At 36.7% G+C, this 15,401-nt stretch overlaps 1 protein-coding gene across 6 annotated transcripts in view; it reads right to left on the reverse strand.

Moving 5' to 3' along the window:
- DROSHA (drosha ribonuclease III) overlaps positions 1-15,401 on the reverse strand; it is a 120,905-nt gene that overhangs the window by 49,697 nt on the left and 55,807 nt on the right. For 5 of the 6 annotated variants that reach the window (XM_032861917.1, XM_032861921.1, XM_032861922.1 and 2 more), the window contains 3 exons: positions 10,880-11,004; positions 9,166-9,265; positions 7,609-7,716 (listed from right to left, as the gene is read on the reverse strand). In XM_032861917.1, the coding sequence (XP_032717808.1) occupies positions 7,609-7,716; positions 9,166-9,265; positions 10,880-11,004 (333 nt within the window). The remainder of the gene's footprint in view (positions 1-7,608; positions 7,717-9,165; positions 9,266-10,879; positions 11,005-15,401) is intronic. The other variant, XM_032861920.1, reaches the window with a different exon arrangement.

Raw genomic sequence — 15,401 nt, forward strand, 5'->3', positions numbered from 1 at the left:
TAAAAAATCTTAAAAAAAAAAAAAAAAAAAGGAAAGAATATGTGACCAAATGTGACCAAAACTGGAGAGGGCTCTGCAGTGAGTACAAGAGGACAGTGTAATGGCGCCAGAGGGCTGAAGCCCTATAAATGCTCAATGAAAAACTGAACTTCCCTTTCAGGGTAAAGCCCCATGGTGTGAAGACAGTGCTGGGGGTAAAAGCCACATTTAAGCAGGAGAGGAACAATAAAGAGCAAAAGAAAGAGGGAATCTAGATAAAATAGAGAAAGAAGCAGTGGGGGCAGGTCTCAGGTATCAAAAGTCCTTTTTTTTAAAATCACTTTGCAAAAACAGTAGAAGGAGGGGCTAATTTGGCTTATACCGCCTTTTTTTTTTTTTAAGATTTTATTTATTTATTTGACAGACAGAGAGATCACAAGTAGGCAGAGAGGCAGGCAGAGAGAAAGGGGGAAGCAGGCTCCCTGTTGAGCAGAGAACCTGATGGGGGGCTTGATCCCAGGACCCTGGGATCATGACCTGAACCAAAGGCAGATACTTAACCCACTGAGCCACCCAGGTGCCCCAACTGCCTTCTTAAAATACAGGAAAATATTTCATTTAACTTATTTAACATTATTTAACTTGAAGAGAAACAGAAAAGAATCATGATCCAATACCATCCAAGGATTTTATCAGAAAACAGAGAAAAGGAACAGAATAAGATTCCTCAGGTAATTAAAAAAAAAAAAAAAAGAAAAAAAAGAAAAGCCAGAGAAACATGCCAATAAAACAGATGAAAACTATGACCTAACATTTCAAAACAAGCTAAACAAAATAAAGAAAGCAATTGGAGCTGTAAAAGAAAACTACAAATAAATATTATCATAACTCAGAAATGAAATGACTAGATGAAAGATTTGAAAAGAAGTGACAAAACTCAGGGAAAAGACATAAAAGGAAATAATCATTTTAAGAACAGAGACTAAACAGAATGAAGAAAAAAACAAATTAACCAATGGACAGTGCTTTGAGAAATAAAAGATAGGAAAAGGAAAAATTTTAGAGAAATAAAAAATCAACAGGAAATGAAAGATTAAAAAGATAGTGACAGATACAGGAAACAAGCAAAGAAGATACAAGAAGCATATAACAGGAATCCTTAAAGAAAACCAAAACAACAGGACAGAATAATGAAATGTGTAATCCAAGGAAACTTTTCTGAGAAAAAAGACAACTTATAAGTATATAATGGAAGGGTACACAGCATATCCGAAAAAATTAACCAAAAGGACTGACAGCATTGCTTTATGCCAGAAAACAATGGAAACGTATTTAAGATGTTAATGAAAGAAAACATAAACCACAAATTTTATATCCAGCTTACATGGCCTTTATATTTAAAGACAAATGGTTAGGAACATGTAGGACTTCAAGGATCATTCTTTTAATAAGCCTTTTTTTTTTAATTTACTTGACAGAGACAGAGATCACAAGCAGGCAAAGAGGCAGGCAGAGAGAGAGGAAGAAGCAGGCTCCCCGCTGTGCAGAGAGCTCCATGCCAGCCGATCCCAGGGCCCCAAGACCATGACCTGAGCCGAAGGCAGACTAAGGAATCTACTAGAAATGAGCTCAATTGAAGAAAAAGGGTGGGGGGAAGAACATGGGATAAACACTAACATATAAACTAGCAATTATCTTCAAATATATTTTTACCTGTAGATAACTGTGAGTTGATATTATAGGAAATGCTTAATACTCTACAGAGTAGTATAAATATCAGAAAATGAAGGGAAAATGTGAAGTCCATGAACAGCAAGGACGAGGCTGCTGTGTACCTCATAGATACTAACTTGCAGCAAGAGGATAATTACTTCAAATTAGATCCTGGATAAAAGGAGCACAAGAAATAGTAAACAGTAATCATTTTCAGTAATGGGACAATGGGACATGGGACACACACACACACACAGGAGCAGAGGGAAAAGTTTCATTAGACTACAAAGGTGTTAACATAAAGATAACCATTAGAACAGAATTATAAACCTCCCTAAATACAAAGAGATAGAAAAAGAAAAAAAAAAAAAAAGCAAAGAAAATGGACCTCATCGTGACCACGTAACAAAAACTGTTTGACAGAGGGGAGGCCAAACAAAGAGCATGCGTGTGTATGTTTTTGTTTATATTAAAAAGGAAAATTAAATCATTTTTAGGGGCTCGGGGTGGCAAGAATGGGGTAGAAGAAACAGATATAAATTAGATTTTTAAAATCAGACTTGGCTTTGTAAACCTAAGTTTGGAATTACGGTATCTATTTTACAGATTTATAAAATGATATTTAAAAAGAAACACTTAAAATCAAAAGTCAAATGAAATAAATGAATCTAACTGTGTAACTAGTTTGTGGTCTAAGCACAAGTGACCTAAAAAGAGTAATCTGAGTGTGCAGGCCTTGTGTGATCAATCTGCAGAGAATCACAGACCACAAGGAATACCCCCAAACAAACACCTACTTCCCATGGTCATTTTGTTGGGGTGCCATTAATATTGTTATTCTGGGACTACTGTTTCGTGTATTACAGAATAAATCAAGTAGGTGTCATATGGAGTCCCTATATGGGACCAGTACCGAGAGGAAGATTATTTTTTTTTTAAGTATTCTAACTAATAAATGCAGAAAGAAAGACAGAATTAAAATATCACTTTGGCAGCTCTTAATAAATACAGGTCTAGGTCATAATTCATCGGTGACTAGTAATGTCACACATAAAAAAGAGGCCACGGATGGATCTAGAGGGCATTAAGCTAAATGAATAAACCAGACAGAGAAAGACAAAAAAAACAAAACAAAAAAAAAAAAACCTCTATGATTTACTTATATATGAAATCTAAAATATAAAGCAAATGAACAAACAACAACAAAAGTGAAACAGACTCATAAATACAGAAAACAAACTGGAGATTGCCAAAGAGAAGGGAGGTCAGGGAATGGATGAAATGGGTGAAGGGAATTAAGAAATATAAATTTCCAGTTGTAAAATAAATAAGTCACAGAGATAAAAAGTACAACACAGTAATACTGTAATATACTTATTGTGGTATTTTGTAATGTAAATAATTGTTAAATCACTATGTGTTGCACACCTGAAACTAATTTAATTTTATATCAACTATATACTTCAATTTAAAAAAGGGCACATGACTGAGGAGAAATACATTCCAATTTGAAGACTTATCTCTTCAACTGAAAAATGGTCAGATTAAGTCAGATTTCTATGAACAGAATTTACTTTCTAAAAGAACTATTAAATGTTTGGATTATCACTTATAAAAAGACACAGAGAGAGAGAGACACCACACTACCACCTATGAAAAAGTTGTGCAAAAAAATAAACTTAAATCTGATCACTGCCATCCAATAGAACTTTCTATGATGATGGAAATATTCTGCATCTCTATTGCTATAATAGGCACTAGCCAGATAGTCTTAATAGTCTATTAAGTGCTTGAAATATGGCTAGGACAGCTAAGAACTGAATTTTTAATTTCATTTAATTCTAATTAATTTAAATTTAAATAGCCATGTATGGCCAGTGGTATTCTATTAGATAGCAGTTTATGATAATTTATAGGAAATATAAGGAAGAGAAGCACATGTTAAATGATACCATGAAGTTGCAATCAGCAAAACCCAGATTAGACCTTAGGAACACTACAGAACACAAGATCCAGGTTCTTCAACAACAAGAATTTGCAAGGAAAACAAAGGGAAAAATGGAATGAGAACCTAAAGAGAATTAAAACACAGCAACTCACGACAATGTACAGATCCCATCTGAACGGCCATTGGAGCAGACTGAACCAGATGTAGCAGACAATCAGGAAAACATGAGCAGTGACTGAGGTTACAGAGATGCTGCTGGTAAGGGCTGAAGCTGTGTGAGGATGGCACAGAGCTCACCACACTTTTCTCCCTCATCTTGTAGAAAATGTTGGAAATTTGCATAATAAATTGTAATTCTGACAGCTCTCTATCAGGTCAGTTAGCCTTCAAACAAAATCTTGTTCTCTTCCTTTATAAGAAGCACTACATCTCCAGTTTAAAAAAAAAAAATCAAGTATCTCACATGGTTCAAAAATTTGTTAACAGTAACTGTGAAGCCATATGTCTCTTGGAGGTATAAATCTCTATTTCCACCCCAAGTTCTAACTTAGAAAATGATTCCTTGAATGCATTGTCCAAAACCTCCTCATCCTTGGAGATACTTATTTTCACTATTCAGTCACCCCTTAATAGATCATGGAGCGAAAATATCAGTTAGTGTGATACTGCACAGCAGCCTTCCACTCCACTCGAGTCACTGTGCGAAAACAGCACAGCTATTAAGGAGTCCAAATACAGCCCTGCGTCTACTCAGTACAAATACCAACCACCACAACTCCTTCTCCCAGCAATTCTCCATGCACCTGGGTCTCCTTAGTTTTCTCAAGGAGTTAGCACCCCCAAGTGCAGCATAAGCCTTACGCGGGTTAGAGAACCATAATGGTAGCAGATTCCTTGCTCCTTTTTTGATGTCTCTGTCACCTTTACCCATTCTCCGTTCTTATGGCTCAGTTTATTGATCCCCATGAGTCACCTCCTTACCAAAGCAAATTATCTATAAGATACCAATTCAAGCTCAGTGGGCAGAACCCCACTCTTAAAATACAGATCCTGCAGCAACATGTTGACTTTCTACCTTTTCTGAGGCATACTGTTGAATTTTTCAGCCTCAGTTTCAGGTTTTACTCCCTGCTCTCCCCCCACCTCCGTATTGCCCAGAAGTCACTAATAAACAGCAACACAGAAAAAAACCTTTTAATAGTCTGTCTCTAAACATGGCTTCAAGTTCTGCATTTAGCCCACATGTAATTACAGATTCCGGGCCCAGTCCTAGAGTTCCATTCGTTCTAATATTGGATGGGGCAAAATGCAGACTTTTCTAATGTCATAAAAACCCCAGTAACTTCTCTGGTTGGGAAATCATACTTCTAGAATGAGAGACTGGTACTTAACGTTTCTCCACCTTAGAATTATTACAACAGTTTTACCTCCAGCAGCAGCCAGATAACACCACAATGCTTTTGCCAGCAACCTACCAGCAATTATTACTGATGAACAGTAGGTTCTGCATCAATGAATTACCAAACAGAGAATCCCTCCCCCATCCCCACCCCTGAGGGTTTTAAAGAAGTGCTTTTTGCCCTCAAAATTATGCATGAGTCTTGGGGCGCCTGGGTGGCTCAGTGGATTAAACCTCTGTCTTCGGCTCAGGTCATGATCTCAGGGTCCTGGGATCGAGCCCCACACTGGGCTCTCTGCTCAGCAGGGAGCCTGCTTCTCTCCCCCTCTCTCTCTGTCTGCCTCTCTGCCTACTTGTGATCTCTGTCAAATAAATAAATAAAATCTTTAAAAAAAAAAATTACGCATGAGTCTATCTGTTCACAGGTTCAGGATTATTCAAAGTATTCATTTAACTCCTATTTCTCAGATTCTTATTCTTCCTTAACAAACATACTAAATGCCTTTATTCTGAATGTTTTAAACTGCATTATTACATGCCACCTGCTATCTTATTTGAGGAACAAACACTAAAAGAAGCATTTATTCTAGGTTAAGGAATTAAATAAGGCCAACATTACTTGTAAAAAACAGGAGGATTGGAGACTGGAAACATGGCTTCTAAACAGATGGCAATGGTCTTTGGAAGAGGGGGTCCTACAGAGGAAGGGACTATTATTAGATCAAGGAGTAGTCACCTTGGCAAGAGTTTGAGTTAGGATCCAATTTCTCTGACCAGTTAGTCAAAGGAACTGAGTGCTTTTGCCTGCCAATCTTGAAACAGAATGTGAAATCTAATACATGAGGAGATGATAACCTCATCCTCCAGTTGCTTCTAATCTAGCTGAGAAGCCAGACTAAGGTATTTGTGACACAGCTAAAGAACACGGAACTGTGGAAGAACGGATTATTCCGCACCCGTGCGCCGGCATTTCGCCAAAATAAAAGGGGGCAAAAGGCTCAATGCTTTAAACAAAATTGTGTTCAGTTCAACAAAACTGCCTTAGGGCCCCACTACACAGGGTGGAAATAGAATACAACTGGACACTCCCTCCATACCCACCACCCACCAATCAGTTCTTCTTTATCTTTTCACAAATTAGGGCTCTACGGGGTTTTGTTTAAAAAACAAAAAAAGAGAAAGTTCAAATTTAACCAAAAACACAAGTGTAAAGCCCACTGAACTGAAAAATCTCTAAGGTCCCTTCCAGTTACTAATGCTCTCCAATTTTATGATGTCTCTATCAACTCTGACTTATCCCTGACGGCACCAGATTTTGAGCAGATTGCTGAACATTCTGCTCAGTGTTCTTATGATGTCTACCTTAGGATGACATTATGTTGGTTTTGGAGAAACAGAAAAACTAGATAATATAGCTCCAAGGCCCCAAGAAAGCATCAGCAGAAGATACTTCTGAATACTTACAGTTAAAAAAAAAAAAAAAACAAAAAAACGCTCAGTTAGCAAAATAACTGAAGATTTTGTAGACACAGATGGCTGCCATGGTAGAGCATTATTCTCGAACTATCTAGTAACAAGGCATCAACAGCAGTCCAACTTAACATAAAAATATGTAGCTCTGGACATCACAATGTAAATGAGTCACCCAGACATCCCTTTAATAAGAAGATTAAATCCCACTGTTCAATATAATAATTAAATGCGAACACTAATGATTTAAAGAAAAAACACCTCATTGTGATGAAATAAATACCCGAGACAGCTTGAACTTATTACCATGCATGCTGCCATCAAAACAGTGAGTGGAAGCTGTAAGTATTCTTCCCAACAGCTGAATATGGCAAAATACACTACCTGACCTCTGCCTGGGTACTCACTGCCTTGACTCTAATTCTCATGAAATGTAACCAGTATCAATCATAACTAAAGAATGAAGTAAAGACTCAAAGAATATGCTTGGTTTTAGGGGTCTCTAATCTGGTATAAATTCCACTCATAGGGAAAACAAAAATAGTTATCAGTGAGAGTTATATACAGCTGAAATGTTCCTCTATTAGTTCACCCAAGGAAAAACTATTATCATTTGGCTCAAATAGGAAATTTATTTTGATTTTGTTCATTAATGTCTTCCGTTCTCCGCAGTGTAAGTATGAGTCATCAGTCTGGAAAGTTCGGACAACACGGTCTTCAGGAGTCTGCCTGTAGAACTGTTGGAGTTATGTCTTTGGACAAGCACCCACACATTCGCTGCACACAGGCAGGTGCATTTGAAGAATACACTTGCCTTCACTCAATAGGCACAGACAGAAAGCATTACTAAGTAACTGCACCCCCCACCTCACCACCATGCACATACATGCACACACACACACACGCATACCCACACACATACACACAACAAGGCAACATGAAAAATGATATAAAAACAAAACCAAAACGAGCAATTTATGGTTGGTGTTCCATTTAGCTATAAGATAGTATGTTCTATAGCAACTTAACAGAATTAGGAAAACTTTCTTTTCAAGAAAAAAATATATAGGTACAAATGTGTTCTCCGAGGTGTCATCACCTGACAGACATCAGAACGGATGCCAGTTTTCCAAAATCCTTGACTACTTAGCTCCACTGTTACTTCTCGCCTCATTGTATTCTTCTGTCGTATTTTTTGGAGCGCTTCCTAGAAAAGAACTCATTATGATGAGTAACCTGACAGTTGTGAAGCAGTATTAAGCCAAACATCAAGCATTAGAAAATAAGCTGGATTCATTCAATATCACCTTTGCATTCAGGTATTCAAACCTCTTCATGCCAAATTACAATATTTTACTTGAAATAAAGGCTAGGATACTCTAAGCGTTGGGTATAAGCCAGCCTATCCTGGTAACCAGATAAGAAAAAATCTAAACCAAATCAGCCATTCTGGTGAGTTCAAAAAAAAAAAAAAAAATGCCCTTTTGCTGATAAAAGAGATAAAGTGTGATGTTTGGGACTTAAAATCAGAATGCAAAAATTATATTTACATCAAGCCTTATGCTAAGCATTTACATCTAAGAAAGACAATCAGTAAATTAATCTGCAACCCACATAATTCTAAAAGTTGCCTTCTAATTTGTAAAACCCTTACAAAACCTCTTGTAGCAAGGGTACATTTTCTTCAAAAAAAGACAATGATTTAAAACTTCTGCAAGACATGATCAGGAGCTGACTCTCCCCTTCAAATAATTAATTATAAAAAAATTTTATATCTGCACACTTCAACAAAAATCTCACAGGAATTCATAACAGGAACTATCACACAGCCTGCATCATTGATTAAATGGCTACTACAGATCAAATACCACTGGAGGAAAGCTAAATGGAGTATTTCAGAAGTCCACACAACCACCTTTCTCCCTGGATCCAATGACAGAGAGAAATTTCAGTCGGTCTCCCCAAGCTTTGGTTCCCTCTTTATAATGAAGGTATCCGGCTCAAGTCACAGGAAGTGACAGGACCAGAATTCAAACACTTTTCCCAGCTTCAAAGCCTTGCTCTCTTATACCCAAAGCAAAATAAAACATCATTGAGACAAAATTTATGTTGATACTGAATCCATTTATTCTTAAAATTATGAATTAAGAACGAAAACATAAATGATCCTGGAATACAGGACAATACTACCCATTAGTAAAAAATATGAAATTCGGGATATAAAACCTTATAAGTTTACCCTGTTGAAATAACAGACCTATGGAAGACACATGAAAGGCAGTCTTTTATGACCTTAAAACCAAGAAATTTGAGTATGACCCAAATTACATTAAGTACAGTCTAATCAATGATAAAAGGTTGACCCAGCAACTGTAAAATTTGAAAAAATTTCTATAAGATATATTTATTCCCAATGGTAGAAAACCATTAAGAAACAAGCCTTTTTAGTAGGGTAGTGGAGGTAATGTTCTCTTAGATACTAAAAGACGAAAAAGAAATCCATCTGTCTACTAATGTGAGGAGAGAAAAGTATGATTTTTTTTTTTTAGAAGTGTTTTTCCATCTTATTCTAGAAGCATGGTGTAATGCGATAATCTTGAAAATAAACCTGAAGCACATCATTATTAATCCCGGAAGAACAGGACTTGATACCAACCTCCCTTTGCGCCAGCTTCTGTTTGTCAGTTTGTTTAACTTTGGGACTATTTGCTAGGAGGTGGCGAAGTTTCACATAACTCTTCCACAGTTTCTGGTACCTAAGGAAAAGGACAGACAGACATCTCAGACAAAAAGCAGGAGAATCTGAAGTGCAATAAATCCAGCTGTTTTAATAGGCGTGCTGAATCATAAATTACATTCTTTTGGATATCCTTAATGGCAACAAACCATCATTCTAAGGAAGGATCTGATCTGGGGGCAGCAGAGCAGGATGACCGAGAGTCATCTGGAACCTAGTGATTAAGTTGATAATTATATGTCTATCTTGAAAATGAGGTGTCACTACATATGCCCGAATCTCTCGGGAAAGAGTTCCAAAGACACATAAAAACCAACAGAAACGTATCATTTCTCATGGTTACCTATTTTATTTAAATATGTACTTTCTGAGGTTGTTGAAAGAAACACCCCTTATTAACAAGGACACGGTCGGTCTCTGAACTGCCTACATTGAAAGTAAAAGTTGGAGAGTATTAAAAAAGAACGCCGTTTGTGCCCATACCCAAGCTACACAGCTGTATCCATTTCTCCACTGGAGAGGGAAAAAGACAAAGGGTGCGCACCAATTTGTATTCACCACACAGAAACAAGCACAGTTGTCGAAGCCAAATAATGTGATAAGCTAGATTAGTCTAAAGGATCCTGTTAAAGCGTCCTGGGAAGGAAGAGAAATGCAGTCCTGTAGCAGCACACAGTCCTGCCATCTGAGAGTCCACGAGAGCCTATCACATTCTACTAACATTTGTGACAAGAAGGGACTTTCAACAAATTTTCTGTCATATTGAAACTGCTCCTTTCTTGGCCTTAGCTGGGTCTCTCCTTTTTTGGTAACAATTTTTTAGAGAATGGAGGAAAGAAAGAAGTACTTACACAGTGCCTGGTTCACTGCTTCATACTTTTATCCAAAGGGGGAAAAAAAAGAACAAAACCCTTTAGCCTCTTCTAATGTATCAGCCAGAATTGTATTTATGAACTGAAAATCTCCCATGCCCTTTTCTCCCATTATGAATCCTTAAAAAAAAAAATTAAGTCAGGAAACTGTTTACCGAGGTAGGTAATCCAAATACTTCTGAAGAATATAATGGTACTATTTCCATTCCCACACATCCTCATCTTCTCCCAGAAAAACACTAACAAGCCAGTTGGAAAAACTCAACTGTGGAAAGTAACATCAATTCTAAGAGTCAGAAGTCATGCCTTCTCCTTACAACGCAACCCTTGACTTTGCAAGGAATCTTGAGCTCTTATTAAGATGCCTCCCAAAATAGAATTCTGCATAAATCCGGCAGTGCTAGGAACATGGTGCTACTTTCCTCTAGAGTGCACTGAAAAAATAAATAATAATAACAATAAATATTGTTATGATGAATAAAGGAAAAGTTCCTTAAAAGTTAAAAATATACGGGACTCAAGTTGACCAAAATTGCCAAGGATAATCTACTGAATAATTTCCTGCAGTCAAATCAATAGAGAAAATAATTCTTCAGGAGCTACCAAAACCTGTTTCATTTTGTAACCTAAATTTGGAAACATGGCTCATTTCAGGTCTTAATTTTTTAATAAGAAAACATCCACTAAAGGATATACCTCTGCTAATTCAGCTGTTAGTAGAAGGTGAAATTGGCTAAGACAAACACCGAGAAATATCTTACTGTGGGTCTCCTGCATAACTCAACTGTGCAGGGCGTATCCCAAAGTGGACGATAATCGGAAAAGTAATCACATCGGGGTTGAACTGTTCACGATCCAGTTGATCGATGCGGACAGAGCTAGGTTTCTAGAGAGAAAAATCAAAGCCATTTATTCCCATAAGAAGTCTTTCAGTATTGACTTTAACCTAAGTAATGAAGACATTAATCGGATTTTTCCTGGGAAAGCCTCATCCCCCAAGGGAAAATGTCATTTAAAACCCGTTAATCATAGCAGCTATACTATATAAGAACTATAATGTCATCCCTGTAAATGAGTCTATGCCACTTGGCATAACGAACAATGATTTTGTCCTTTTTTGCAGTCCACATAGAAACCTTTAAAAATTAAGCTTTTAAAAGGACACCTAGTCGGATATAACTTTTCCTTAACCTCTCCAAAGGCACAGGGGAAATATTCCATCATGGGGAAGAAGTGTGCTGGCTTAGTCTGTTTCATTTCACATTTCAAATGAATGGCTTACTTCTATTCAGGATGCGCAGATGCCTCTCTATATACTTTTTTCCATTAGTTCTTTGTGTACCTGTTTTTCCTTTTTTTTTTTTTTAAACAGTCATATAATTCACATATAACATTATATTGGTTTCAGGTGCTGGGCATAATTCAATATTTGTACACACTATGTAATGATCACCACAATAGTCTAATTAGCATCTGTCACCATACAAAGTTACAAAAATTTTTCTTATGAGAACCATCAAGATCTACTCTCTTAGTAAGTTCCATATATGCAACACAGTACTGACTTACAGTTGATCCCCTTTACTCATTTTGCCCACTCCTCTTCCCCTCCCCCTTCTGGCAACCACCAATCTGTTCTTTGTATCTGAGTTTGGTTTTGCTTTGTTTGTTCATTTGTTTGTTTTTCTGATCGTATTATTTCAGTGTTTGTCTTTTTCTTATTCCACTTAGGGTAATACCTTCAAGGTCTACATGTTGTTGCAAATGGCAAGATCTCATTCTTTTTTATGGCTGAGCAGTATTCTACTGTGTGCGTGTATCCATTCATCTACTGATGAACACTTAGATTTTCTTCCAGATCTTCGCTATTGTAAATAATACTGCAGTAAACACAGGCGTGCCTATCTTTTTGAATTAGTGTTTTTGTTTTCTTCAAAATACCCAGAAGTGGAACTGATGGATCATATTTTTTAATTTTTTGAGGAACTCCTATACTGTTCTCCATAGTGGCTGCACCAATTTACATTCCCACCAAAAGTGCACAAGAGTTCCCTTTTCTCCACATCCTCACCAACACCTGTTATTCCTTGTTGTTTTGGTAACAGCCATTTTGAAAGGTAGGAGGTGATAATTCATTGTCTTGATTTGTATTTTCCTGACGATTTGTGATGTTGAGTGTCTTTTCGTGAGCCTATTGGCCCTTTATTTCTTCTTTGGAAAGATGTATCTTCAGATCCTCTGTCCTTTTCAGCTGGATTTTGTTGTTGTTGTTACTGTGCTATGTGAGTACTTTGTATGTTTTAGATATTAACCCCTTATTAAATATCTGATTTGCAAATACCTTCTCCCATTCATTTTGTTGATGATTTTCTTCACTGGATGGAAATTTTTTAGTTTGATTTAGTTCCATTTGTTTACTTTTCTTTGCCTTTGTTGCCAGATACAAAAAATCAGCGCCCAGACCAATGCCAATGAGCTGCCACCTATATTTCTCCTGTTAAGTTTTATGGGTTCAGATCTTACATTCAAGTCTTCAATCCATTATGTGTTAACTTTTGTGTTTGGCATAAGGTAGTGTGGTCCAATTTCATTCTTTCATATGTGGCTGTCCAGTTTTCCCAACACCATTTATCAAAGAGACTGTCCATTCCCCATTGTATATTCTTGCCTCCTTTGTCATAAATTAATTTACCTTACATGCACGAGTTTATTTCTGGGCTCCCTATTCTGTTCCACTGACCAATATATCTGTTTGGGGTTTCTTTTGGCTAATGTCATATCATTCGATTACTATAGCTCTGTTATATAGTTTGAAATCAAGGAGCATGATGCCTCCAGCTTTGTTCTTCTTTCTCAAGATTGTTTTGGCTAGTCAGGATCTTTTGTGATTCCACACAAATTTTAGGATTGTTTATTCTATTTCTGTGAAAAATGCCATTAGAATTTTAATAGGGCTTGCACTGAATCCATAGGTTGCTTTGAATAATATGGGTATATTAATAATATTAATTCTTCTAAGCCATGAGCACAGAGTACCTTTCCATTTATTTGTGTCTTCTTCAATTTCTTTCATCACTGTCTTATGGTTTTCAGAGTACAGGACTTTTATCTTCTCAGTTAAATTTATTCCTAGATATCTTACTCTTTTGATGTAATTATAAATGGGACTGTTTCTTAATTTCTCCAATAGTTCACTATTAGTACATTATAAAAATGCCACAAATTTTTGTGTACTCATTTTTTACCCTGCTGCTATACTGAATTCATGTATTAGTTCTAACAGTTTTTTGGTGGAATTTTTAAAGGTTTTCAATATATAAAGTCATATCATCTACAAATAGGGACAGTTTTACTTCTTCCTTCACAATTTTGATGTCTTTTATTTCTTTTTATTTCTTTTTCCTGCCTAATTACTCTGGCTAGGACTTCCACTACAATGTTGAGCAAAAGTGAGCATCCCTGTCTTGCTCCACTGTATTCTTTTAATTCTACACCTTTAAAAGAGAAGGTATGGTGACACAAAAACCAAATGGGTAAGCTTCTCATTATGTCCATGTAGGCCATTTTTAAATTTAACAGAAAGCCTCATTTTTTAAAAAAATCTAATACAGGAAGAAGTGAACTGGTGGTTCCTTCTTCAGTTAACAAAATACCTTTCTTTCATCCTAAAAGTTTCTTTGTAAAATGATGATAAAATCATAGAGTTTTCTCAACCTCCTTACTTATTCTCAACTCTCACAGCAATCCCTAATTAGAAACTAAATTCTTACCAACAGATTGTGGCATCTTTGGCTCAGCTACTTTAGAGCCAAATGCTACAGAATCGTTCCACATGGAGGCCAATAAGCTTCATTTTGTCATAAAGCAATGCCCACAACCAGAGTCTGGATGGTGGCCTGATTTGTCCAGGACAGGGGAGGTTCAATGGAAACCTTCCAGCAATTGAAACAAGCTGGTTATCCCATCCCCAGGCTGTAGCCCCGGTCAGCCATCCAAGAAATCCAAGCAGGTGACAGAGTGAATAGATCTGCGTAAATTCATGCATGTTAGTTAATAAACAACTTAAAGTTAAGTTTTAAAAGGATATTTGAAAGTCACTTAATGGTCAAAAAAGGTCAGCAGGTATCTGAAAAAGTTGACCTCTGCTCTCAAAATTAATAAACTGGAGAAGATTTTGGTCACAGGTAACCTAATAAGAAATTATGTTAAATGCCCATCATCATCAGTAGCAACACAGCATTTAGGTCTAGGAATTGTTGCCAAGATTTTGTATATCAAACCAGCAGGATACAATTTAAAAAGAGGAATTGCACAACTGAAAATGCTAGTAAATTATTCATGTTTTCATGATTTTAAACACCATGCTATGGCATCAACCAAGGAAACAGTGATTTAAAATATCTGGGAAGAGATGAAATAAGTTCTAGACTTTGGCCACACCTTACAATATCCATCATACCAGCTTTGAGGAAGAATAAAAAATATTCTCTCTAATGACCAAAATATTCCCTGACAGAGGCAAAGTGCCTCGGGAGGGAGATTAATTCTTTTAAGTTCTGAAGCAATAAAGTACTTAATGTGACCATAATGGCTTGAAAAATTTAATAAATTCCCCAAAATTCTTACCACTGGGTAATCTTTCAAAGCAAGTACTGCAGAGGATGAATGTGCTGCCATGTCTACTCTGCTCTATTTGCAAAAGATATAATGAAAGGATGTTTTTGTGATACTCAGTTTCCAGGGTATTTTCCTGCTTTAAACATATTTTTTATTGACTTTAACATATTCCCAAGTCTGGCACTCAAACTTACCTTTCTTTATTTCTGACTACTTTTCAACATAAATCTTTCATCCTGACCAATCTGGTTTCATTATCTTCAAAACTGGCCATATATCCTCCCAAGTATATACATTTAATCATGCCAATAAGTTATACAATTTTTCGATTCCTTAAAGACCTCCCTGTAGCATTTATGAAGTACCCCTGACAGCCTGGTCAAGTGATCTCTCCTGAAACTACAGGCTTTCCTGATTGGCTTTTGTACTGACTGGTCCACAGATTCAACAATTCATCACAGACTCCTCTCACATGGATATGTCATTAGTCTGCACCTGGACAAACAGCATATAAAATTTACAGACTTCACGAGCACCTGACTCACATGGTAGTCTCCCAACAAATGAGGGAAATCATTGTAATGGAATAAATGTTCTTCTATGCCAATGGCTCAAAACCATGAATGTGTGAATCAGAAAAGCACCTGGCGATTTTTTCTTTTTTTT

Source organism: Lontra canadensis, unplaced genomic scaffold (assembly GCF_010015895.1).
Source record: "Lontra canadensis isolate GAN:19392208 unplaced genomic scaffold, GSC_riverotter_1.0 scaffold22, whole genome shotgun sequence".
In the NCBI taxonomy this organism is placed as follows: domain Eukaryota; kingdom Metazoa; phylum Chordata; class Mammalia; order Carnivora; family Mustelidae; genus Lontra; species Lontra canadensis.